The sequence below is a fragment of the Dipodomys merriami genome, unplaced genomic scaffold (genome assembly GCF_024711535.1).
Source record: "Dipodomys merriami isolate MVZ:Mamm:240054 unplaced genomic scaffold, mDipMer1.0.p SCAF_7, whole genome shotgun sequence".
NCBI classification, from domain to species: domain Eukaryota; kingdom Metazoa; phylum Chordata; class Mammalia; order Rodentia; family Heteromyidae; genus Dipodomys; species Dipodomys merriami.
In genome coordinates this window covers 19,077,152-19,103,296 of record NW_027206290.1, presented here as the reverse complement: position 1 = coordinate 19,103,296, position 26,145 = coordinate 19,077,152, and the positions used below count along the sequence as shown (strand labels likewise).

The 26,145-nt window shown below is 39.5% G+C and overlaps 1 protein-coding gene across 6 annotated transcripts in view; it reads left to right on the top strand.

The window, feature by feature from the left end:
- The window catches only part of Evi5 (ecotropic viral integration site 5), a 144,040-nt gene extending 119,398 nt beyond the window's left edge, over positions 1-24,642 (top strand). For all 6 annotated transcript variants that reach the window (XM_070007662.1, XM_070007660.1, XM_070007663.1 and 3 more), the window contains 2 exons: positions 6,351-6,446; positions 19,823-24,642. In XM_070007662.1, the coding sequence (XP_069863763.1) occupies positions 6,351-6,446; positions 19,823-20,134 (408 nt within the window). In that variant the 3' untranslated portion in view covers positions 20,135-24,642. The remainder of the gene's footprint in view (positions 1-6,350; positions 6,447-19,822) is intronic.
- Positions 24,643-26,145: the final 1,503 nt, after the last annotated feature.

Genomic DNA, 26,145 nt, shown 5'->3' with positions numbered 1-26,145 from the left:
CCTGTGGACCACAGGTTGAGTTTTCCATCAAATGGAACAAAGTGGAACAGAATATGTAGTGTGACACATCCTGGGCACATTTTGTCTCTTCCTCTAGTTCTTATGATTATGGCTCCTTAAGATTGGGGTCATAAAATACACTCATGTGCATGTCTTAAGAAAGAAACAGCCGGGGGCTGAGAAGTTGGCTCAGTGGTAGAGTGCTTGCCTCTCATGCATGAAGCCCTGGGTTCAATTCCTCAGCACCACATAAGCAAAACAAAACAAAACAAAGCTGGAAGTGGCACTGTGGCTCTAGTGATAGAGCGCTAGCCTTGAGTTGAAGAGCTGAGGGACAGCACCCAGGCCCAGAGTTCAGGTCCCCGGACCGTCAAAAATAAATAAATAAATAAACTTCTTAAAAAAGAAAAGAAACAGCCTGGCGCCAGTGGCTCATGCCTATAATCCTAGCTACTCAGGAGGCTGAGATCTGAGGATCTCAGTTCAAAGCCAGCCTTGGCAGGAAAGTCCATGAGACTCTTATCTCCAATAAAGTACTAGAAAACTGGAAGTGGCATTGTGGCTCAAGTGGTAGAGTGCTCTCCTTGAGCTGAAGAGCTGAGGGACAGTGCTCAAACCCAAAGTTCAAGCCCCAAGACCAAAAAAAAAAAAAAAGAAAAAGAAAAAGAAAAAACAAAGAAGCAGCCTGGGTACTTGAACACCTTAACCATTGCTCTTAGCGAGGTATCCCTCTCTCTATATATATTAGCATGTTGTTCTAGAAAACATGTTTGGTTTTACTTCACTTTATGAATCTATTACCTAAATAAATTTGTTACAGAATTAGACTATTTTGCATTTGTTGTCATAGGTCTTAACAGATATTGATGACTTTTGGTGTTTAAAGAAGGATTTTCCTAAAGAGCCAAAGCTTTTTCTTCGTTCTGTAGAACAATTCTCAGTTCTTAATCATAGAGGTCACGTGGAATTTTCTCAGATCCTAAACATTTTATTTAGTTCCTCATCACAGATTACCAAACTTGAAAAGAATAATTTCTGCTTGAGAGCTGTGTTAACTGAGAAAGGAATGAGAGTTCAAAATTAAAGCAACCTCTATAGACAGGGAACTGACCAGCTGAAACTAACATGGAAATAATATGAAGTGAAACTGATAGCAGAATTGAAAGAAATTAAATTAAGGGCTCTTGACAGTTTTCCTCTATTTTTGTTTTCAAATATATTCACTCTGGCAATGTGGAGACTCTTGGTGAATAAGTTTATGAATCTTGGTCATTGCCACATTTACCACAGTGGTGGTAATTTGAAATAATTATGTTATATGTCAATATACGAAAGGCTTTAGTGAAATTAAACTGGGATAATATTTGAGGTACTTAGGAAACATGATTATCAGGAATTTAATAGTTGGGATATCTTATGTATGTTAATGATACATAGAATTTTGAATTATTGTTTTAAAATGATCATTCCACAAAGGTAGCTGAAGCTAGTGCATTTCCAACATAGTTTTTTATACATTGGCTATATTAGGTTACTCATGGTGTTGTTTCAAAGTGTAGTGATTTTTAAGTCCTATTCAAATATAATTAGAATTAACTCACTAGGTCAGGAATGAGTTTTTTAATCTATATATATATTTTTCCCAGTGTTACCACTCTACAACCATGTTCAAGAATCAGTGTTTTCAAGTACTTACTAGGTTACAAAGTTTATATTACACATTCACATACTTAGCCATATTTTTATAATATTTGGGTTGTATACTTTTTATTAGATAACAGAAAATCCAGTTTGAACTGGCTTAAATAAATAGGATTAGTGCCTCATAACTGAAAAGCCAAGAAGTAGAATAGGCTTCAAGAATGTTCGATTCAAGCTTAGGTTGCCATTAACCATGATTGGATATGCTCTGCCTGGGTCATTCCTATCATTCTCATGTTACATGGCTAACAGATGAGCTTTTCTGCTCAGATACAAGTTGAGTGTCCCTTATACAAGGTAACAAGGTCAGTGGTAGAATTTTCCATGTGTGGCATCGTGTTAGAACTCTCAAAGTTTTAGACTTCAGATCTTTTTGGATTAGACAAGTTCAGTTTGTAACTAAATGATACTGATTAGGACTTCATTTTATATTATATATGCACATGCATACACATATACATATAAATGTACATACACATACATATATAAATATACATACATTGCACATGCCAATTAATGAGCTCTTCCCCTTATCCCCAGAATATAATTTTAGAGTAGGCTGAGTTATAGTTGCTCTGTAGCATTTTACAGAATATTTTGTGGTTGTTACCTGTGTCCTATATCTCCTATTAGGTTACATCAGAGGATACAGCAGATAGGATCTGGTTAATAATCTAAACCAAACAGAAAATGATCACATCTGCTTTGCAGCAATTGCCTGGTTTAGTAGTTGCTCAGATATTGTGACTTTAAAAACTTTTGTTGGAAGTTGTGGAATGTAGCTTCTTGTTATGGACACCATGCTATAGATTGGACAGTTCTAAATATGAATGACAGTGCTCTAAATATGAAACTGAAACTAGCATGATTTCACAAATAAAAGATTCTATACCTGGCCTGATGTGGCAAGTTAAATTTAAACAGGGGTATGATCAAAATATCCTACATTAGAGGCATAGCTTTTTTTTTTTTTTTTTTTGCTGCAAAAAGCTTTATTTTCATTTGGTCCAAGGCTTGGGAAGGGCTTCAGGATGGTTGGTTAGGAAGTTTCCAAATGGCTAGAGGCAGAAGCTCGGGCGGAAACCCTGATGCCTGGCGATACAGAGGTGGCCCCTCAAAGGCTGCTGGACTCTGGAGTTTTCTAGTCGTGTTTGAGGGTGAGGCATTAGAAAAGATCCTCGCCCAGCTGGGCCTGAGGGGCCGCCCCCAGCCTGCGAAGGTTGATTAAGTGGTCGCCCATCTTCTTGATGAGCTTCACCTCTTCATCCAGAAAGTGGTTCTCTAGGAAGTCACAGAGATGGGGGTCTGTGCGGGCAGAACCCAAGGCATGAAGATCCACAATGGCTTGGTTCAGGCTCTTCTCCAGGGTGGCTTCCATGGCTTCCACGGTTTTACCCCACTCATCCTGAGAAGGTTTCTGCACATCCTGGTTCTCCATCTTCAGGAGGCGCTAAGCGCCCTCATGCTTCTCCTCAGCCAACTCGCAGAAGAAATGGCCCACTCCCTCCAGAGCCACATCGTCGTGATCGAAACAGTAGTCCAGAGAGAGGGAGGTGTAGGAGGCCCGCAGATGCAAGTTGACTAGGCCGTTGACGGCAGCCTCCACCTGGGTGGAATAATTCTGACGAATCTGAGAGGTCATGGCTGGTCGTCAATACAGAGCTAACCACAGAAAAAACTGGCATTGGTTGGTCCTGGAAGCAGGCGACGGGCGAGAAGATAAGGGTCAGAGGTGGTGAGTGGAGAGGCAGTTGGTGGTGGAAAGGAGGAGTCCCCGGGTCTGTTCCGTCCAAACACTGTTGAAGCAAGACACAGATCGGGGGCATTGGCACGCGCTTCTAGAGGCATAGCGTTTAACCTATGAAGATAGGAATATATAAAACATAAAGTTCGGGGCTGGGAAGGTGGCTCAGTGATAGAGCACTTGCCTTGATGCATGAGGCCCTGGGTTTGATTCCTCAGTACCACATAAGCAAAAAGAAAAAAGCCAGAAGTGGCGCTGTGGCTCAAGTGGTAGAGCGCTAGCCTTGAGCTGAAGAGCTGAGGGACAGTGCCCAGACCCAGAGTTCAGGCCCCCACGACCGGACCCAAAATAAACATAAAGTTCTTGTTGAAATTTGGGTCTTAAACACTTCTGATTCCACACATTTTGGTAAAGACTTCACCTGTATTACTTTTCAACTTAAGTTTCCAATAAACTGTAAAGAGAGTTATATTCATTGGTAGAACCAAAGGCAAATCATATTTTTGTTTTTGTGGTGCTAGAGATCAACCCCCAGAGCCTTATGCATTCTAGGTTACTAGGAGGCTACATCCCCAGCCCTCAAAGGAAGGTGTTTTATTTGTTAAGACTAAATCTCACAGTGTAGCCCAGTTTGGCCTCAAATTTGTGATCCTCCTGCCCCTGCCTTCCAGATGTTAGGATTACTGGTATGTGTGTCTCAAAAGGTAGATTTTAATTCCAGAATCACTAAGTACCCTTTGGAAGTTAAATATATTTTTGCATATATGTAAATGAGTACAATGTGGATGAGTTAAATTTTTAGCAGAGTGTGGAAAGAAAGAGGGAGTGAATTGTTGTATATTCATAATATTCCATCTTAGTTTATCTATCTATCTATCTATCTATCTATCTATCTATCTATCTATCTATCTATCTATCTATCTATCTATCTATCTATCTATCTATCTATCTGTCAGTTGTAGGGCTTGAACTCAGAGCCTGGGTGCTGTTCCTGAGCATTTTTGTGCTCAAGGCTAGCATTCTACCACTTGAGCCACAGCTTTTTGCTTTTTTTGAAGATGCATTCTCCAATTAACTTTTTTGTTTGAGTTGCTTTGAACTATGATCCTCCATATCTCAGCCTCTTGAGTAGGGTTACAGGTGTGAACCACTTGTACCTGGCTCATTTCATCTTTAATTCCTTATCTATGGCTAAAATAAATACTAAAGACAGATTTCTCTGTTGTAACCAAAGAAGCAAATTTGCTTGGACCTTTGCATAAATCACCTACTTTATTTGCTTCATTGTTCTTTTTATACTCAGAATGCTATAAAATAGAGTAAAAAATAAATCTACAGTCTTCATCTCTTATGCAACCAAATTCACTTTTTTTTTTTAAAGTTTCTTTACTCATCAAGTAGGTGTAATAACAGTATTTACCACACAGGGTTGTTGTAATGATTATATGTAAATGATTATATGTAAAAGAGCAATTTCTGGTGCAGTATAAATATATCTTTCTGTACCAGAACTACACAGAATTCATCTCTATAGAAAGAAATGAATGGTACCTAGTTAAGACCAGTCCAGATGTGTAGGAATTACTAAATCATTTACATATGATGTTGCTAATAGACATTAGAGTTTAATTCCTTCGGGGAAGTCATAGATGCTCACTGTATGTCAGATAGTATGTTGATTGAAAAATGACAGAAATATGTATTCAAACTCATTTGCATAATAATAGAGGACCTTCTAAATAAGCATCAGCATAGGATTCCCTAATCATAAATAATCCAGAGATACTGAAAAACGATCTGGTTTCACTCATGAACTCATTATGTAGGAAGTTCAGATTTGTTATAAAAGTGTAAAAAAAAAGGTAACTCCTCCCTTTCAGGATCAATATGCCTGAAAAATGGTCCCAATCCTCTTGAGAACTTAACAGTATTAGGAGTGATTTTATTTTTTTTTGTTTATTTATTTATTTTTTATTTTTTTTGGGTCCAGTCATGGGGCCTGAACTCTGGGCCTGGGCATGGTCCCTCAGCTCTTCAGCTCAAGGCTAGCACTCTACCACTTGAGCCACAGCGCCACTTCCGGCTTTTTTCTTTTTGCTTATGTGGTGCTGAGGAATCGAACCCAGGGCCTCATGCATGCAAGGCAAGCGCTCTACCACTGAGCCACCTTCCCAGCCCAGGAGTGATTTTAATAGGCTGCATCTAGGATTCCTGAACTAATTAAGCCAAGTAGACTCAGCAGTTTCCTCCTGTATTAGAGTGATTTGGAGAACTTTTTCTTCTCTGTTCTAGTGAAAGCTGGTTCCCAACATAGCTGTGAGCACCTCCCCAGCATTGACTATACACTGAAGGCTTGTGGTTTGAAGAGAGAAACATCTGCTTGACAGAATAACTACATAAATGGCCTTGAATACGAGAGTGATTTTTTTTTTTTTTTTTTTTTTTTGTCGGTCGTGGGGCTTGAACTCTGGGCCTGGGCGCTGTCCCTCAGCTCTTCAGCTCTAGGCGAGAGCTCTACCACTTGAGCTACAGCGCCACTTCTGGTTTTCTGGTTGTTTATTGGAGATAGGAGTCTCTCTCCTGCCCGGGCTGGCTTTGAACCGCGATCCTCAGATCTCAGCCTCCTGAGTAGCTAGGATTACAGGCGTGAGCCACCAGCGCCCGGCTGATTTTTTTTTAAATCAGGGGACTTGAATCATTGATTTTTAATTTTCCTTCCAAAGGTGTATTTTGTAAATTGTATGTATATATGTATATATGTATTTAAGCATTATTTATAAATTTCAGCAATACTTTAGCAATGGGTCAATGTTTAACTGCAGGATTTACACTTAGATTATCCTATTTGAATACATGCTGTGAAAATTGTCTCAGCTTTTTGCTTTGTTGTATTGTCACAAAACAGAAAGAAGAAGGAAAGCTCCAAGGACAGCTTAGCAAGTCTGATTCTAACCAGTATATTAGGGAACTGAAAGATCAGATCGCAGAGCTGAATCATGAGGTAAGTGATAAATTTTGAGCCTCACATATTTCTTCCTTCCTTCCTCTGTAACCTCATACTTTATTACTGATTGTAAGACTGACTCTTTCATGTTAAGCATTGCTTATGAATTCTCGTTTATAATTAATAATAGCATCTTAGAAGATTGTCTTGTAGCAGTAATTTTTCTGTTGAAATATTGAGGATTTATTTTCCTTAGACCTCTTAAACATAATGTAAAAATGGTCAGTTAATATCTTCATATCAAATATATTATTTTCTATTATAGTCTGAAGATGCTAGATGTTACCCAAGTCTCAAATTTACTTCTCTTACCTCTGGGATAGATTTGTGGTACTCATTCACCGTTGTGAGCAGAGGGATAATTTGACCTTGCTACTTTCCCCTTAATGTGCTGTTATTGAGATTGCCAAAAAGGATACTTGCCTGATATCAGTTAACAGATTTCTTAGTATATGAATGCCTTTCAAACTGTAACTACCTACGGTCTGAGAGATTCGACTGATGACATTTTCAGAATTTTACTAGATGTTTACTAACTTAAATTGTATAAGCTAATGTGTTTTTCAGCATTTTCATGAGGGAATACATAGTATTAAGTCCTCCTCTTGAAGAAAGTAAAATGTAAACATCTAATACTGCTTATGTAAACTTTCAAAATGGCATAATATTAAATATACTTATTAACATTTAGAGTACCCCTAAGAGATTCACTTGAAGGTTTCATGCTGCCTGATACAGGATGCTAAAATGAACTACAGGTGTAAAGTCTTGTGTAGTTCCGGGAGTACTCAGATTTCAAGGTTTGAGTATTCACTTAAATTTCTTCCATATACTCAAAAGCTAGGTGCCAATGGCTCACTCCTGTAATCCTACCTACTCAGGAGACGAAGAATCGTGGTTTTAAGCCAGTCTGTGCAGGAAAGTATGTGAGACTCTTACCTGCAGTTAACTGTCAAAAAACTGAAAGTTAGCTGTGTGGCACAAATGGTGGAGTGCTAGCCTAGAGCAAAACAAGTTCAGGAACAGCGTCCAGGCCTTGAGTTCAAGCTCCAGAACCAGTTACCCCCCCAAACAACAACAACAAAACCCGATTATCACTAGGCTCTTTGTGACAGGGCAGTTATGGGGTTCAAATTCCAAGTGTCACACTTGCTGATCAAGTTTCTACCAGCTCCAGGTGTAGCAGCTACCTTACAAGTGCAAGGCCTGGAGTCAGTCCCCAGAACTGTAAAAGAAAAAATGGAAACAGAATAAGAACTTTAGCAATCTGACTCAATAAGCATTAAAATGATTTGTTCCATATCACATGGCCAACATATGAACCCAAGTAGTCTACCTTGAACCCAAGTAGTCTACCTTCTCTATAGTAGCTGTGCAAACTGATATTGTGGCTTTGTCTCTTCTTTTCTGCTTCACTCCTTTCCCATTTCATTTATTTATTTGTTTGTTTGTTTGTTTGTTTATGCTGGACCTGGGCTTGAACCCAGGCACTGTGCCTGGGCTTTTTTAGCTCAAGGCTAGTGCTCTACCACTTGAGCCATAGCTCCACTTCTGGCTTTTTAGTGATTAATTGAAGATAAGAGTCTCACAGACTTTTCTGCCTAGTCTGGCTTCAAACCATGATCCTCAGATTTCAACCTCCTGAATAGTGAAGATTAATAAAAACAAATTAATAATAATTTGTTTAGTTATTTTTGTTGGTTATGTGGCTTGAATTCTGGACCTGGGTGTTATTCCTTAGCTCTTCAGCTCAAGGTGAGTGCTCTATCACTTAGAGCCAAAGCACCATTTCCGATTTTCTGGTGGTTAACTGGAGATAAGAGTCTCAAGGACTTGCCTGCCTGGGCTGGCTTTGAACCATGATCCTCAGATCTCAGCCTCCTGAATAACTAGGATTATAGGCATGAACCACCGGTGCCCAGCTTTGTTTATTTTTATTTTGTTTAAATATATTTTATTGTTATTGGAGAGGTGATGTACAGAGGGGAGATATATATTTTTTTTTAAGCCATCCAATGTGTTTATGTAATTCAGTTTTTTTTTTTTTTTTTTTTTTTTTGTCGGTCGTGGGGCTTGAACTCTGGGCCTGGGCGCTGTCCCTCAGCTCTTCAGCTCAAGGCGAGCGCTCTACCACTTGAGCTACAGCACCACTTCCAGTTTTCTGGTGGTTTATTGGAGATAGGAGTCTCACGGTCTCTCCTGCCCGGGCTGGCTTTGAACCGTGATCCTCAGATCTCAGCCTCCTGAGTAGCTAGGATTACAGGCATGAGCCACCAGCGCCCAGCTGTAATTCAGTTTTTAAATGCTGGTTTTTCAAATAATAATAGTATCAACACATTTTCTTTTTTAAAAAAAATTTACTGTCCAGGTGATGTACAGAGGGGTTATAGTTACAGAAGTAAGGTAGGGAGTACATTTCAACAACTTTTCAGAGTGGGAACATTTGATAATGTGCTCCATGAGTTTATTGTCAGTAAAAGAAGAATTGATAGAAGATACATTGCTTTCTCTAAATATTTTAATCTATGGTTGGGAGTCTTTGGTACAGTAAATCATGTGTTTTTCATGAACAGTGTCTCAGACACCACAGTTGGATGTGCAATAATCAGATTTTTCTCTCCCACAAGCTGGACAGCTGAAAATGTCCTACAGAGACTTTGTGTGTGCTGCTTTGCTGCCTGTCTGATTTAAGTTGTTGTGGTCAGTCTGAGGAACCTGTGATGTGATAAGATAGAATTCATGAGGTCATGTGGTTAGTATGTGCCCAATCTTAACAGAACAGCCTGGGAGTGCTCAGGATGAGGAAGAGAGGGATGCTAACTTGGGCTGAAAGCTTGTTTGTGGTCAGTGACAAAACAGTGTGGCTATATACACATACATGTTTAAACATCATTTTTCTGCCAGAAGTCAGATAGTCAGAAAAAAATAAGTACTACAAGAGCATTCATCAAACACTGTATCCTAAAACATTAAACTTTAAAATAAAACAGTAAACATTAAACACAAATAATTTCTGTTTAAAATGAAGCTGCAGGAGGTAACCACAATTTATTTATTTGCTGTTGACGGATATGATAGCTTTCTATTGTTGGTAATCAATTTCAGATTTGTTAAAATTTATTTTTATATTTCCTAAATATAAATTATTTTTAATCTGGGAACATTGTTCTTGAAAACATGCAAAATGACTGTCTTTTTGTGTGAGTGTGTGTGTTTGCCAATCCTGGAACTTAAACTCAGGGCCTGTGTGCTGTCCCTGAGTTTTATGCTCAAGGTTAACAATCTACCATTTGAGCCCACAGCTCCACTTCTGGCTTTTTTGGTGGTTAATTGGCGATAAGAGCCAGCCCAGCCTGGCTTCAAACTGTGATCTTCAGATCTCACCCTCCTGAGTAACTAGGGTCATAGGTATGAGTCACTGGTACCTGGCTGTTTCGTTTTTTTGTTTTGTTTTTTGTCCTTCATCTGATATGCTTCCCTCAGCAGACACAGGACTTCTAATTTTTAAATGCCTTCAGTAGATTTTTTTTTTGGGGGGGGGTCAGTCATGGGGTCTGAACTCTGGACCTGGACGCTGTCCCTAAGCTCTTCAGCTCAAGGCTAGCACTCTACCACTTGAGCCACAATGCCACTTCCAGCTTTTTCTGCTTATATGGTGCAGAGGAATCGAACCCAGGGCCTCATGCATGCAAGGCAACCACTCTACCACTGAGCCACCTTCCCAGCCCTTCAGTAGATTTTTTTAAAACAATTTTTTTATTTTACTAAATTTTTTTAAGCCTTAGATCATTTGGCTTTCTATCATTAAGCGTTTATTTTGATAGGAAAAGGAAATGGGATTTACTTTAAAAAATATATTGGCGTCAGTGGCTCACACCTGTAATTCTGGGGATTGTCTTCAGAACCAATTGAGACTCTTATCCCTAATTAACCACCAAAGAGCCAGAAATAGAAGTGGTAGAGTGCTAGTCTTGAGCAAAAAAAGTTAAAAGGTAGTGTCTAGGCTCTAATTTCAAACCCAACACACACACACACACAGACTCTAAGTTCAAACCCAACACACACACACACACACACACACACACACACACACACACACACACACACACACACACACACACACACACACACACACACACACACACACACACACACACACACACACACACACACACACACACACACACACACACACACACACACACACACACACACACACACACGTGTTCTGAGACTTGCCAGTATTGGGGCTTGGCCTTAGGCCCTGGGCACTGTCTCTGAGCTTCTTTTGCTCAAGGCTAGCGCTCTACCACTTGAGCCAAAGCACCACTTCCATCCTTTTCTGTTTATGTGGTCCTGAGGAATCGAACCCAGGGTTTCATGGATGCTAGGCAAGGGCTCTACCACTAAGCCACATTCCCAATCCTAAAATGTATTTTTAAACTTTTAAATTCAAATACCAAAAAATAATCCAATAATGAATGGGTAAAGTGGAACTTGACTTATGTAACTGTAACCCTTCTATACATTACCTTTATAATAAAAATAAAAATATTTTTAAAATAGGGGAGGGAGGAGTTGGGAACATGAGTAGGGAAGGTATGGTAGGGGAAAAACAAAGGAGGAGGTAACAATACTCTATAGGAAATGTATTCATTACCTTACTCATGTAACTGTAACCTCTCTGTACAGTATTTTTACAGTATTTTACAATAAAAATATACTAAAAAATAAATTAAAAAGGAGGTCCAAAAAATAAACAAAAAGAATTTCAACAGGGCTGGGATGGTGGCTCAGTGGTAGAGCGCTTGCCTTGCATGCATGAGGCCCTGGGTTCGATTCCTCAGCACCACATAAGCAAAAAGAAAAAAGCCAGAAGTGGCACAGTGGCTCAAGTGGTAGAACGCTATCCTTGAGCTGAAGATCTGAGGGACAGCACCCAGGACCAGAGTTCAGACCGGAACAACAACAACAAAAAAGTCTCCCTTCCAAGCTGGGTGCAGTGGTTCAAGCCTAGTGACTTGGGGGCCGAGATTGGGGGAATCACAGTTTGAGGCCAGTTTAAGCGGAAGAATATTTTTTTCAGAATTCCATCTCAACCAGTGGCTGGGCTGTGGTAATACACATCTGTTATCCCAGTGAAGCATAAATAGGTTCACAGTCTAGGCCATCCTGAACATAAAGCAAGACCCTATCTTGAACATAACCAACACAAAAAGGGTTGGTGGAATAGCTCACTTCATAAAATACCTGCCTATCAAATGCAAGGCCCTGAGTTTAAAATTCTGAGTACTGCAAGGGAAAAAGAAAGTCTAATTTCTAACTGGTTCATCTTACGAGCTTTTTTAAAAAAAAAAAAAAGAGTCATCTTAGAAATGCTGCTTAGTTGTTTGTCTCTCCCTCCATACTTAACTCACCATCGGCAGGAGCCTTGTTATTATTTAACTTTGCCTTTCTAACATATAGTATATTACTTGTGAGTAGAAATGTAGTTGACTGAACAGCTTTAGAGACTATCAAGTCCTCTTCACAGAATTCAGTCCTGATAGAAGTAATTCATTCTTATGAGAGCCTTTTGCTAACGGTTTGAGGTTTTTTAAATGCTCTAGCTAAAGGTTAAATCAAATGAAATATACATGGTTCTTTGATGTAGCTTTACAAGTTCAGACTGAAACAGATGTGAAGTGATTTATTTCCTGTCATTGGTCAGAAATTTACATAGAACCTCATAGATTCCTAGCCTCATCACCATTGACATTAGACTACTATTTAAATAATGTTAATGGTTTTATCAAGATGTCTCAGCTGCCAGGAGACAGACACTGAGTGGCAGTTTTATTTTATTTGCCTGGAATGTTGGACAGATCTTAATATCATGATATATTCAGAAGTCTCTGTAAAAGACCCCCACTCCTGCTATACATTTGATAAAATGTATAGAATGTGTTTTTCATTCCAAACTTTTTTTTCTATCCTTTTCATTTATACATGGTAGATACTGTACATACTCTTTCACTGCTTCTATATGAGTTTTAACTATTGCATTTTATCTTTAACTTTAAGCTACTTAAGTAATATTTCCATAAAATGTTCTAATACTTTACACTATTAAGTACTATAGTTTGGAATTTTGGCATGCAGTGATCAAGAAGTCGTGACCTTCAGATGATCACTTTTATTGGTTTCCTGTTCTCATTCTCTGGAAATCTTTTGATTTGTGTGCTTGTTGCTAGTTTTAATCTTTGTCATGTTATGATACAATTTTTAGAAAGAAGCTGGTCATTGAGAAAGCTGTAGCATATCATTTCCCACTTGTTTTTATTTTAAATTTTGAAAAATGAGAAAACTATTAAAGGCATTCTACAAAGAATCCAATAAAAAAAAAATTACTCTCCAAACTTGAAGGAGGAGAAAACAACTTAAGTCTCTAGAACTTAGAAGTGGAGAGCTGCGATGATTGTATTTTCCCATGATGTATGTATGATATATAATTACAAATTTTTATTGTATATCACTTACAGAAATAGCTTTAGAAGCCATAGCTCTGTTTTATGAAGATTGAGTATATAAACTCAAATGTACAAATAGGAGCTTTATAATCTGATGTGACTCAGTCTTGGAAATTTACTGCAGCTGTTTTGCAGATCACTTGTTATCACATGACTCACTTCAGTGGTTTAAACCCCCTGTCTAGTAGTGATCAAAGTTCATTTGGTTAGGGTTTTTTTTTTTTTTTTTGGTGGATGACTTTTTTCCACTTTGTTGTGGATTGATTGTCTTTCAAAATACCCAGTGCAGTCCTTCCTCTTACTCTTTTGAATCTCAGAACGCAATAGTTGTCTGTATAGTACACCCTCCAATCACGCACAGGGGGAAAAGATGTGTTAACTTGAAATAATATCAACTTTAACTTTCATTTGCAAGTTGAATAATATTTCAACTTTTAACTCTAAAACATCATAAATAAGTCTATTACCCTTAAATGTTAAGATTGTAAAAGGAGCCGGGTGCCAGTGGTTCATGCCTGTAATCCTAGCTACTCAGGAGGCTGAGATCTGAGAATCACTGTTCAAAGCCAGCCCAGACAAGAAAGTCCATGAGACTCTTATCTCCAGTTAACCACCAGAAAAAAATCAGATGTGGCACTGTGGCACAAGTAGTAGAGTGCTTGCCTTGAACTGAAGAGCTGAGGGACAGTGCTTAGGCCCAGAGTTCAAGCCCCATGACTGACCCCCAGAAAAAAAAGATTGTAAAAGGGGCCTGGGAATGTGGCCTAGTGGTAGAGTGCTTGCCTAGCATGCATGAAGCCCTGGGTCCAATTCCTCAGTACCACATAAACAGAAAAAGCTAGAAGTGGTGCTGTGGCTCAATTGGTATATTACTACCTTGAGCAATAAGAAGCTCAGGGACAGTGTTCAGACCCTGAGATCAAGTCCTAAGACTGGCAAAAAAAAAAAAAAAAAAAAAAAGTAAAAGGGTGTATTGAACTCACCGTTTTCTGGTTAATAGTATCCTGCAGTATCTGCACCAAAAGAACCCCATGCAGACCTGTTATCTCCACCAGCCCTGTAGAAACTTTCCCAGGTGTTCAAATTTCCTCAGCAGAGATTTTTCTGTTATTTACTAATAACCTACATTTGGAGGCTACAAAAGCTGGAAGTGTGGCCCTTCTTGGTTTCACAAAAATAATTTCTGTGAATTTTCTTTTTATAAAGGTGATGTACAGAGGGGTTATAATTATATGTCATATAAAGAATATATTTCTTTTTGGACATTGTCACCCCTTCCCTCACTTTTTCCCAGTTTTTCCCTCCTGTCTGCACACACAGTAGTAGAGTTCATTTTCAGCATAGTGTCTGTCTACTGAGTGCCATTGCTGCATTTGTTCACCCTTTGTTCTCCATTTCTGTGCCCCACCCTTTGTGAACTTTTTTATTTTGTATTATTATAAAGATGATATACGAAGGAGTTACAGTTATGTAAGTCAGGTGAGAAGTATATTTCTTTTTGAACATTCTTACTCTTTTCCAGTTTTTCCCTTCCATCCCTACCTACAAGTTGTAGGGTCCATTTTCAATGTAGTGTCTAGTGAGTACCACTGCTGCATTTATTCACCCTTTATCCCTCCATATTTGTGCCCACTCCCCTTATGTGAATTTTCTTTTAAGGAAATTTAGTGGCTCCGCTAGGAAAGTAGACTAACAGAAGTTTTAACCTTCTCACATACCCTTAATGATTATGGAGTTCTTTGGGGCTCAAGATGATTCACCCCTGCAGGCTCTCCCTGCTCTCAGATTTCAAAGATAATTGTTGAGTGAAGTACTTTAAATGGTTGCTAATACTGTTTCTTAGATTTGAATTTTTATTATCATGCTGTTAGAAACCCTGCTGTTTCCTGTTAGAACCTACATTCATCAGACTGGGAACATGGCAGTTTCCTGTTTTCTTTATTCTTCATGACTTATAAAATACATAATCACTTTCCTTTTTAATTACCAAATGCTTTTGGGGCCAGTATTGTTTGATGCCTGCAGAGAAATCTTAAAATCTAGTCTCTTTGAAGTTATACATGTTTTTACTTTTTTCTCTGTTTCTTAATGCATAACATGATGAAGCAGTCGACATCAGGTAAGAACGGTGTGCTTTATGCCACTTGTATATTAGCACTGTCATCTGTCTATTAAAATTCTCATCTGCCAAATAGTGTCTTTATGGGAATAAGGGAATTCTGTCGTTAAGTCTTCTTCTCTCCAGATTGCCTCCTTTTTTTCTGACTTCTCTTAGGTGCCATCTGCAATCTCTGTTAATATTCCACGTTAAGACTGAGGAAGACTGACAGAAAGTTCTGGATCTTTGGGTTGTTGACCTTGACCTTCATTAGAGGGTGGTATAGCTGATACTCTCCTTTGGGTTATCCTAAGATTCTTTTCAGGAGAGTTCCTTAATAATTCCAGAGTCCTGGTGTCTCTATTCCCTTTGTGAATCCCTCTCCTCTCTCCTCCTCCTTTTTTTTTTTTTCCCCCCACAAGATCTCTCTATGTAGTCCAAGCTAGCCTTAAATGCTGCATTCTTCTACCTCAGAGTTCTGAGTACTTTCACCACCATACCTAGGACCTTGGTGAATCTCAAAAATACTTCCAAAAAAGTGACTTTAAAAATTAATTTCACTAGAAAACATAATACTTTTTTTAGTGATAAAGATGTATTACTAGCCTTTTCAATCAAAGAGTAATTGTTGTTGCCTAATATCAGGAAGAAGTTTTTATAGTATCCAGAATTAAGGGCAGTGGCCCCTCCGGTAATATGCTAACTTGTTTATATGTATTTCCCAAGAAGGAGCTGAGTGTAGTGGTTTTTGCCTATAATCTCAGCACAGAGAAGGCTGAGGCAAAAGGATATAAAGTACAAGGCCAGTCTTAAAAGCTACAATAGAGCTACCGTCTGAATAAAATGAAAGTATGAGAAGCAGAGAGAGGATAACTTTTATTGAAAATGGCGTCACTTGTCTGTATCAGACACCTCCACAGGGTAGATGTTTGTCCTTCATAAGCGTTTGGGCTGAATAATCTAAGTTCTGTTTTCCATTTCAGCTAAATCAACTTCTTACTATCTCAGTGCTATTTGGTTTGAATAGAGAATCTACCCCAGTGATTCTCTGTGCTCCTTTCTTGGTGCTGGTGGTCACACCCAAGGCCTTGGCATGCTAGGCAAACCACTGAGCTCTACTCCCAGCCACCACCATCCCAATGATGCTCAAACTTTAGAGTACACCTGAATGTCATGAAATGCCTGTGGACATGCAGGTTTTGGAGTTTTATTCTCAGGATTTTGATTTCTTAGATTGGGGTAGAGTGACTGCACTTTTAGCAGATCTCATGTAGATGCTCAGTGGATTATATTTCACTATGTAGTAATGTAAGTTTGTTACCTATAAAACTATGAAAGTATTTTGCTTATTTGGAGGAAACAGGGATTAAAAAGACTGGTTGTCTGCTTTTCAATAGAGTTAGCTCCTAGAAGTCTGCTAACAGGCATAAGCAATACAGCATTTATATCCTAGCAAGCAGGACCACTGAACTTGCTAGCCATTCCACTGGAGATCTCTGCCCAGATGCCTACTTCCAGCCCCGTAACTCCTCCTTGTAACTCATGTGCACAATCCTAAATCCAGGGGTGACTAAGGGATTACTTGTTTTTACCAGATGGTTCCTTGCTTTTGTTTTTGTTGTATTATCAGTACTCACAGAAGCATTAGGTATATCTTTGAGTGGTTACGTGTCCATAATTCAACCTATGGTTACTTATCTATAATTAATCTGGAAAGAGACCACACTGTTTTAATTGTAATAAATTTTGTTAGAGCAAAGGAAAGCCAGAGCTTTCCAAACACTTGGGAAGTTGTGGTTCTTCTGCCCTATTCCTCCTTTGTAACAGCCAGGAAGAAGGAACAAAAGGGAAAGGAAGAGATTAACTGCCTTAACACTTGGAGCTGTAAATCACGTGCTGCCCTGTGGTGGTGGGACGTTGCATCAGACAAGGCAGTTGTAGAAATGCAGTAGCACTGCTCTGTGCCTTTTCCTAAAGTCTCAGCTCCAAGTTTAGATCCCTTTGATTCTGCCAAGAAGAAAGGTACTTGAATTTCATTGAGCTTCACCATGATGTTTTCTTGGTCTCGGTCCGTAGAATTTTTTTGTGGGAGACCAACATGCTTGGTCTCCTGTTGTTATGTGCAAGTAGGGAAGCACTGAGGTTTCTTCACACCTTCCTGGAAGTCTGGCAGGAAAGCTGGGAGGTATTATGTCAAGGGTGTAATGTCCTTACTCTCAGACCGTTAGTTTTGAAAGTGTTTGTAATATTTCCTGAGTATTTCACATTCCATCTCTGTCAAGATTTAAAAGATAGTGGCTACAAGTTTATCCTGATAAATAGGGATGGGAATGGCTAGGCAGGAGAAGGGTAGGAGACACCCAGTCCCCCAGTGCTGTCTAGTCAGAGTATTGTCTTTGTTTTTAGTCTGCTTTACTGATTTATTTATTTTTTTGTTGGTCGTGGAGCTTAAACTCTGGGCCTGGGCACTGTCCTTGAGCTCTTCAGCTCAAGGCTACACCCTAATACTTGAGCCACAGTGTCACTTCCAGTTTTCAGGTGGTTAATTGGAGATAAGAGTCTCACAGATTTTCCTGCCTATGCTAGCTTTGAACTACCATCCTCAGATCTCAGCCTCCTGAGTAGCTAGGATTACAGGTGTGAATCACTGGTGCCCAGCTAGTCTGCTTTATTATAAAAGAAAATTCTTGGTATAGAAGAAAAAACAAGTGAAATTCAACTTTTATTTGAAACAAAATGTTCTAGGGACAAAACTGATGTCTAAGTTGTGGGAAGTGGTAGTGTCTGGGGATCTTTGAATTCTTACCTCATAGAACTACATCTAGATTTTTTTTTGGGGGGGGGTTGGTCATGGGGCTTAAATGCTGGGCCTGAGCACTGTCCCTCAGCTCTTCAGCTCAAGGCTTGTGCTCTACCACTTGAGTCACAGCGCCACTTCTGGTTTTCTGGTGGTTTATTGGAGATAAGAGTCTCATGGACAACACACACACGCACGCACGCATGCACACACACACACACACACACACACACACACACACACACACACGGCTGGGAAGGTAGCTCAGTGGTAGAATGCTTGCCTTGCATGCGTGAGGCCCTGGGTTTGATTCTTCAGTACCACATAAGCAGAAAAAGCTGGTTGTGGCGCTGTGGCTCAAGTGGTAGAGCACTAGCCTTGAGCTGAAGAGCTGAGGGACAGCACCCTGGCCCAGAGTTCAGGCCCCATGACCAACCAAAAAAAAAAAAGTCTCATGGACTTTCCTGCCCCGATGGCTTTGAACCACAGTCCTCAGATTTCAGCCTCCTAACTAGCTAGGATTACAGGTGTGAGCCACCAGCGCCCGGCACATCTGAAATTTGAACTGAAAGACTTCTGAGGTTTACCTCAGAATTAATCCAGCGGCAAGAAGGTTGTCTGACATTATTTATTGAAATGAAATGATAAGTACATGGAGTTCATTATATTATGTTTAGTAGCCAGGCGCTGGTAGATCACACTTGTCCTAGCTATTCAGGAGGCTGAGATCCGAGGATCATGGTTTGAAGCAAGCCTGGGACAGGAAAGTCTGTGAGATGTTTATGTCCAATTAACCACCAAAAAGCCAGAAATGGTAGACCACCAGCCTTGAGCACAAAAGCTCAGGGATAGCACCCAATCCCTGAGTTTAAGCCCTAGGACAAGCACACAAAGGTCTAGTTTGAAGTTAAACTTTGTTATTAACTATATACCATTAATAAATTCTTCTACCTTAGTCTGCTTTTTTTTTTTTTTTTTGGTCAGTCATGGGCTGGAACTCGGTCTGGGTGCTGTCCCTCAGTTCTTCAGCTCAAGGCTCTAACACTTGAGCCACAGTGCCACTTCCAGTTTTCTAGTGTGGTTTATTGGAGATAAGAGTCTCACGGGCCGGGTGCTGGTGGCTCACACCTGTAATCCTAGCTACTCAGGAGGCTGAGATCTGAGGATCTCAGTTCAAAGCCAGCCCGGGCAGGAAAGACTATGAGACTCCTATTTCCAATAAACCCCCAGAAAACCGGGAGTGGTGCTGTAGTTCAAGTGGTAGAGCGCTGGACTTAAGCAGAATAGCTAACGGACAGTGCCCAGGCCCAGTGTTCAAGCCCCATGACTGACCAAAAAAAAAAAAAAAAGTCTCATGGACTTTTCCTGCCCGGGCTGGCTTTGAACCAAGATCCTCAGATCTCAGCCTACTGAGTAGCTAGGAGTACAGGCGTGAGCCACTGGCACCTAGCTTCAGTCTTCATTTTTTAATCTGTAGAGTGCAAATAATAAAACTAGCCACACAGCGCTTTTTATGTTGATTCCATGTAGAATAAAATAATAAAACCAGCTGCATAAGACTTTTGTGAGGGCTGGGAAGATGGCTCAGTGGTAGAGCGCTTGCCTTGCATGCCTGAGTCCCTGGGTTCGAGTCTCAGCACCACATAAACAAAAAGAAAAAAGCCAGAAGTGGCGCTGTGGCTCAAGTGGTAGAGTGCTAGCCTTGAGCTGAAGAGCTGAGGGACAGCACCCAGGCCCAGAGTCCAGGCCCCACAACCAGACCCAAAAAAAAAAAAAGACTTTTGTGAGACTTTTGTGATTGTGTGCATATCACATAACACACAATAGGCGCTTGAAAATTGGTAATGATCATATCTATAAGCAGAAAAAAAAATGAGGGTGTCTAAAGACCTTCCACATGAAACACGAGCTTTCTCGAGGCTGTGCATCTCTTGGGTTGGAGTGTACTAACTTGAGCTTCGTTTTACAGCTCAGGTGCCTAAAAGGCCAGAGGAGCTTCTCAGGCCAACCTCCTTTTGATGGAATCCACATCGTCAACCATTTGCTGGGAGATGAAGACTCCTTCCATTCCTCTGATGAAGATTTTATAGAAAATTCCCTACAGGAAAGTGTCATTGCTTTTCCTTTGCCTGGGAAACCTGACCCAATGTCTTTGGACCCCACTGAGGCAGATGGTAGTGAGAGCGAAACAGAAGACGGTGTGCTAGAAACCCAAGAGACTAAGAGAGTGGTTGGGAAGGAGCGGCTTCCACACAGAGAATCGTACTCAACCACTGTCTGACCTTCACTGTGACTTCCACTGGATTCTCCAAGGAATCGGTTTCCATGTGATTAGGGAGTTTTGGAATATAGCTGTTTCATATGTACATAGACATATATATTTTATGATCTTATCTGCCTTTTATCTTTGCCAAACTTTCACCACTGATTTTCCATTGCCATAAAGTAGACTGGGATATGGTTAATGGTAAAATAAGGTTCTAACAGTATTACTGATTATTAATGTTTCTTGTTTAGTAAATAAGACTGTAACTCAATGTGGGGACCAATTTGAAGTTAAAAAACAATGGAAAACTTTAGTTTTCTTCAGACAAAACTGCTCTTGTGCAATATTTTATGCTTAGTAAACAAATTGTATATTTATGTTTATCAATTTGTTTTCAAGATAGCTTACTAGACATTTGACCAAGATATATTTGATTTACCATGTGTTATGTTGGAGATTTTATTTTCCACTAGTGGACCACTAATGAACTTTTAGTGGACCACTAAAAGTTCTAAAACACAAAGCTTTTTTCTTTATAATTTTATAAACACAAGCTAATTATTACTTGTTTTGAGTTAAGATTTGTTTTACTTTCTAACTTGTATGTGTGTATGATACTTCCATGTGTTAGTTACTGTTCAGGTGGTAGGTTAACTACAAATAATATATTTGTACATATTTATGTCTGTACTACCCAAACATTGGATATGATTTTATATAAAGAATCTACATGTTGCAAAATGACTGCTTTTAGCCTCCTAACAGGACTTCTGTAAATAATAGGTTGAAAGAAATAAAATCAGACACTAATATTTTAATAGCTCTAGTATTTTGCTTCGCATACCACAGTATTCACTGACTGCTATTCAGAAACACTGTCAGTGAGATCTTCATGTGTATGTAATTTAAGCAGTGGACCAAGGGTCCAAGATGCAAAACAATTATGTCTACAATAACCTGTGAATATTATCTTCAGATTCTCTTGTTTTTGATCAATAGAAAAAGCCATAAGACTCCTTTCCTATTAGTTCTTGCTTTTGTATCATTTAGACTACACCTCCCAGAAACCTGAATGCCTGTCATTAATAAATAGTAAGAAAAATCCAAATTATATTTCCCTATGGAAAGACCACAGGAATGTGTTGCCTGGATACGTTCGATTGTCACTGTCAGTGGCAGTCTGGATAAGAATAGCCATAGAGAATAAGAGGAATGTAGAATTCAGTATGTATGCAAGTACAGTTTTACACAGTCTTGCAACACAGAAGAGAGAGAGCAAAAAAAAAAGATGAGCTGGAGTAGAAGAGACCAAAGTAGTATTCTATCTACACCAGACATAAGGCCTTATGCTACATTGTGGGTTAGGCCTTTCCAAAAAGGCCTTCATATCTGTTTGCCTAAGAAATGAAATTGAAAACATACCTTCTATGTCTGGAGCACCAGGTTATAAATCCAGATCTCTTGGACACCAAAACTTTCAAAATGGTCTACCTTGATCCCCTTCTTTCTTCGAGTGATTTAAGTTCCTCTGGTTTAATTTTTTTTCCTGAATATATGGAGACAAAATGTGTGCCTATCAGCACGCTTCAACCCTCTGCAGTTGAGGAAGTATAGATCTACTCCTGGAAGTGACAGCCCTCCTGGAATCGGGAGTGCTGGGGATTCGACTTTTTAATGTTGTACCGGGAGCCAAAGTGGTCATTGCTTAAGGAAAATGAGACAATGCACAGCTCTGTTACTTCTGTCACTGCCCTCCACCCACCATATCAGAATATCTGAATGAAATGTGGGGTGTATGTAGTTTAGTGGTTGAGTGCTTGCCTAGCATCTGTGAGGTCCTGGCTTTGATGTCCAACACCACCAAAAAAAAAAAAAAAAAAAAGCAGGCTTTACCCAGGAATCAGCAAACCACAGCTCACGAGTTAACTCCAGTCAGCTGACTGGTTTTAATTTTCTGAATAGTTGGGGGCAAATTCAAGAGAGTAATTCAATCACTGGAAAATTATATGGAATTCATATTTCAATGACCACAGATTGTTTTATTGGAACACTTAGGCCTATCATATTGTTGGTGACTGATTTTTGTGCTATAATTGGCCGAGTTGAGTTGTTGGAGTGGAGACTACAGGCTCATATAGCCAAATATTAGTTACCTGGCCCTTTACAGACAAAGCTTGATGTAGATACTTCAAATTATGAAGTTTATTTCTTTACTTTGGCTTTTGTTGTTGAGCTAATGATTTATAAGCATAAGATTTTCTGGCAGCCTTATACCCCTAGAACTATTCCAATGGCCAGTGTTGTAGCTGTTTTATATGAGAAAGTCTTTGGTTCCACAGAAAACTTTGGAAGGATATCTGTACCATTGGAGGAGAAAAAAAATTCTAAAACATTCATCATTGATCTTTAGAGTATGCTTCATTAAGTAAATGCTATAATTTAACTATAAAATAGCATCTTTGTAAACTCGACTTTGAATTCCCAAAATTCCAAAGTTTGAAGGAGTGTGTGTGTGTCTGTGTCTCTGTCTGTCTGCCTGCCTGTCTGTCTCTGTCTGTCTGTCCTAAGGCTTGAAATCAAGGCCTGGGCATTGTCCCTGAACTTGTTTTGCTCAAGGCTAGCACTCTACCACTTGAGCCACAGCTCAAGTTAGGGTTTTTTTGTTTGTTTTTGTTTTTGGTAGTTTAGTGGAGACTTTCCTGTTCAGGCTGGCTTTTGAACTATGATCCTCAGATCTCAGCTTCCTGAGTAGCTAGGATTAGGTGTGAGCTACTGGTGCCCAGCTGAAGAATATTGTGAAGTAGAGCTCAGTGGTAGAACATTTGCCTGGTGTGTGCAAAATCCTGGAATTGATCCAAAACTCCACATGCACACAAAAAAAGATATGCTTAGAAAGTTTCCTAAATACAGTGTCTGACTAGAACTACGTGTTAAATTAACTATGGTAAGTAAATCTTAATTTGTTGATGCTCTTGTAATACAACAAAAAGCCAGAAAAAAAACACTGATTCAAGCCAGTTATGCTACAATCACAGCTACTCAGGAGGCTGAGGCAGGAAAATCACTTGAGTACAGGAAGTCAAGACCAGTCTAGGTAACACAGGCTTTTAAAAAATTCATTCAGATACAACTTACTTAGCTTTGAAATCTTTCTTGCCTTTAGGATGCAATGGGATACTATGCCCTGATGACACCATTTTATTCACTAATGTAAGTATATTGTAAGAATTTGAGCTGGGTGCTGGTGACTCACACCTGTAATTCTAGCTACTCAGGAGACTGAGATCTAAGGATCATGGTTCCAGTCCAGCCCAGGTAGGACAATTCACGAGACTCTTATCTCCAATGAACCACCAGAAAACCAGAAGTGGAGCTGTGGTTAAAATGGTAGAGTGATTGATTGCCTTTAACTGAAAAGCTCAGGGATAGCACCCAGCCTGAGTTCAAGCCTCACAACAGACCAAAAAGAAAAGAAAAGAGAAAGGAGGAAAGAAGGAGAGAAAGAAAAGAAAAAGAAGGAAAGAAAGAAAGAAAGTTGAGACATTGAGGTAGATGGATTTTAATTAATCTAATATTTTGTGTCATTTAAATGTTATTCATTGAATAGTTGAATATTGAGAAGAGTAAATGAAATGACACAATGGAGAATTTTGCTCCTTTGGAGTAGTTCTTGGTGGAGTCATCACCCTGGGCTGAGATGCTGAAAGCGGAGGCTGCAGTGCAGATTACAGTGAAATAATGAAGCAGAGATCTTAAGATTTAGAAAGCACTTTGACTTTAAATTTTTTTTAATTTTCTTGGGAAAAGAGGCCTAAAGACGTAAATTCACACAAAATTCACATAAATATCTCCCTGCTGGGTCTTTTTTTTTTCTTTTCTCTTTTTGCTAGACAGTAGACATTCTGTGCTTGCTGACTAATAGAGACATCAGACTATGTCTAGAAAAAATTTTCTTTTGGCTCAGAACATGATGTAGCATGTTACTCCCCAGCTAGTGCCTTTGCTGGAAAATAATGAAGTGTATTATTTTTGATACCATAAAGAATCATTTGGGTCTTCACTTGCCATTTACATAATGCATTGTAATCTTCAGATTTAAAGAAAGTACTTTGTGTAATGTGTTGGTAAAGCTTTTTATGACCAGCTTGATTATTGTATAGTACTTGACATTGACAGCTTTTATTCTGTAAAATTAGCAGTTTACTTATTCAGACTGGAGTTGTAGCTTGAAAGTTGTTACTGCTCTGTTTTAACAAAACTTGTTTTTAAAAAGGTATTAATTCTACTGAAATTAAAATCTCTAGTTAAAAGTAGAGCGGATCCTACTTAGAATCTGTGTTTTCATATCACATCCTTTCTTTCCACTCCAAAGAAGATGATAGAACACATTGCATATACTACAGAGATGTGGGGTTATAATGTATTTAATTTTACTGTTGTAATTTTTTTATTATAACATTGTATGGTAACCTAAAATGTTTACTTGTGCCTTTACTTTAAACAATTAAAAGTTTTCCGTTTTATAAGAATTTGTTTCTTTAAACTATTCAACTTTATTTGTTATTTGTTATTTCTGGGTCCGGTCGTGGGGCCTGAACTCTGGGCCTTGGCACTATCCCTCAGCTCTTCAGCTCAAGGCTAGCGCTCTACCACTTGAGCCACAGCACCACTTCCAGCTTTTTTCTTTTTGCTTATGTGGTACTGAGGAATCGAACCTAGGGCCTCATGCATGCAAGGCAAGCGCTCTACCACTGAGCCACCTTCCCAGCCCTTTATTTTATTTTTTATTTTTTTTTATTTTTTGGTCCAGTCGTAGGGCCTGAACTCTGGGCTTGAATGCTGCTGTCCCTCAGCTCTTCACCTCAAGGCTAGCGCTTTACCACTTGAGCCACAGTGCCACTTCCCGCTTTTTTTTTCCTGCTTATGTGGTGCTGAGGAATCGAACCCAGGGCCTCATGCATGCAAGGCAAGTGCTCTACCACTGAGCCACCTTCCCAGCCCAACTATTCAAGTTAAAAAGAGGAAGGACATCCGAACACTGTTGGGTAATGCTTGGCCTAGTAGAAGATTGTCATTACTGAGGTTTGTGTGTCTTAAGCACAGGGACTGCTTCTACCTGGTCTACAGCAATCTGCTGCAGGATTGCTGTTCAGTAAATCATTTTCAATTTCATGAAAATCCAAACATCTGGATTTTTTTTTCCTTCCAGTTATTTAAGTAACTATCTGTGGCAGCTAGGAGTCAGTGACTCATGTTTCTAATCCTAGTTAAGAGCCTAAAATCTGAGGACGCTGATTCGAATTCAGCCTACGCAGAAAAGTCTATTGAGACTTTTCCACCAAGACCAGGCACTGGTGGCTCACGCTTGTAATCCTAGCTACTCAGGAGGCTGAGATCTCAGGATTGTAAGTGGTTCAAAGCCAGCCCCAGAAGGAAAAATCCACGAGATCTTACCTCCAATTAACTCCCAGAAAAGTGGAACCAGTGCTGTGGCTCAAAGTGGTAGAGTGCTAATCTTGAGCAAAAAGAGCTCAGGGACAACACCCAGGCCCTGAGTTCAAGAACTACAATGGACAAAAATAATAATAACCACCAAAAAGACGGAAGGGGACCCGTGGCTCAAGTGGCAGAGTACTAGCCTGCGTAAAGAAAAGCTCAGGGAGGGCTGGGAAGTTGGCTCAGTGGTAGAGTACTTGGCTTGCATGCCTGAGGCCCTGGGTTCGATTCCTCAGCACCACATAAGCAAAAAGCCGGAAGTGGCGCTGTGGCTCAAGTGGTAGAGTGCTAGCCTTGAGCTGAAGAGCTGAGGGACAATTCCCAAGCCCAGAGTTCAGGCCCCACGACCGGACCCAAAAAAAAAAAAAAGAAAAAAGAAAAGAAAAGCTCAGGGATAGCAGCAGGCCCTTAAAAAAAAAGTGGCAATTTCACTTTTGTAGTTTAGGTTATTAATGATCAATTCCATAAATACATTCAGATTTATTATTTGAGTTAACAAGCACATGGAATTAAATGTAAGAATTAATTTA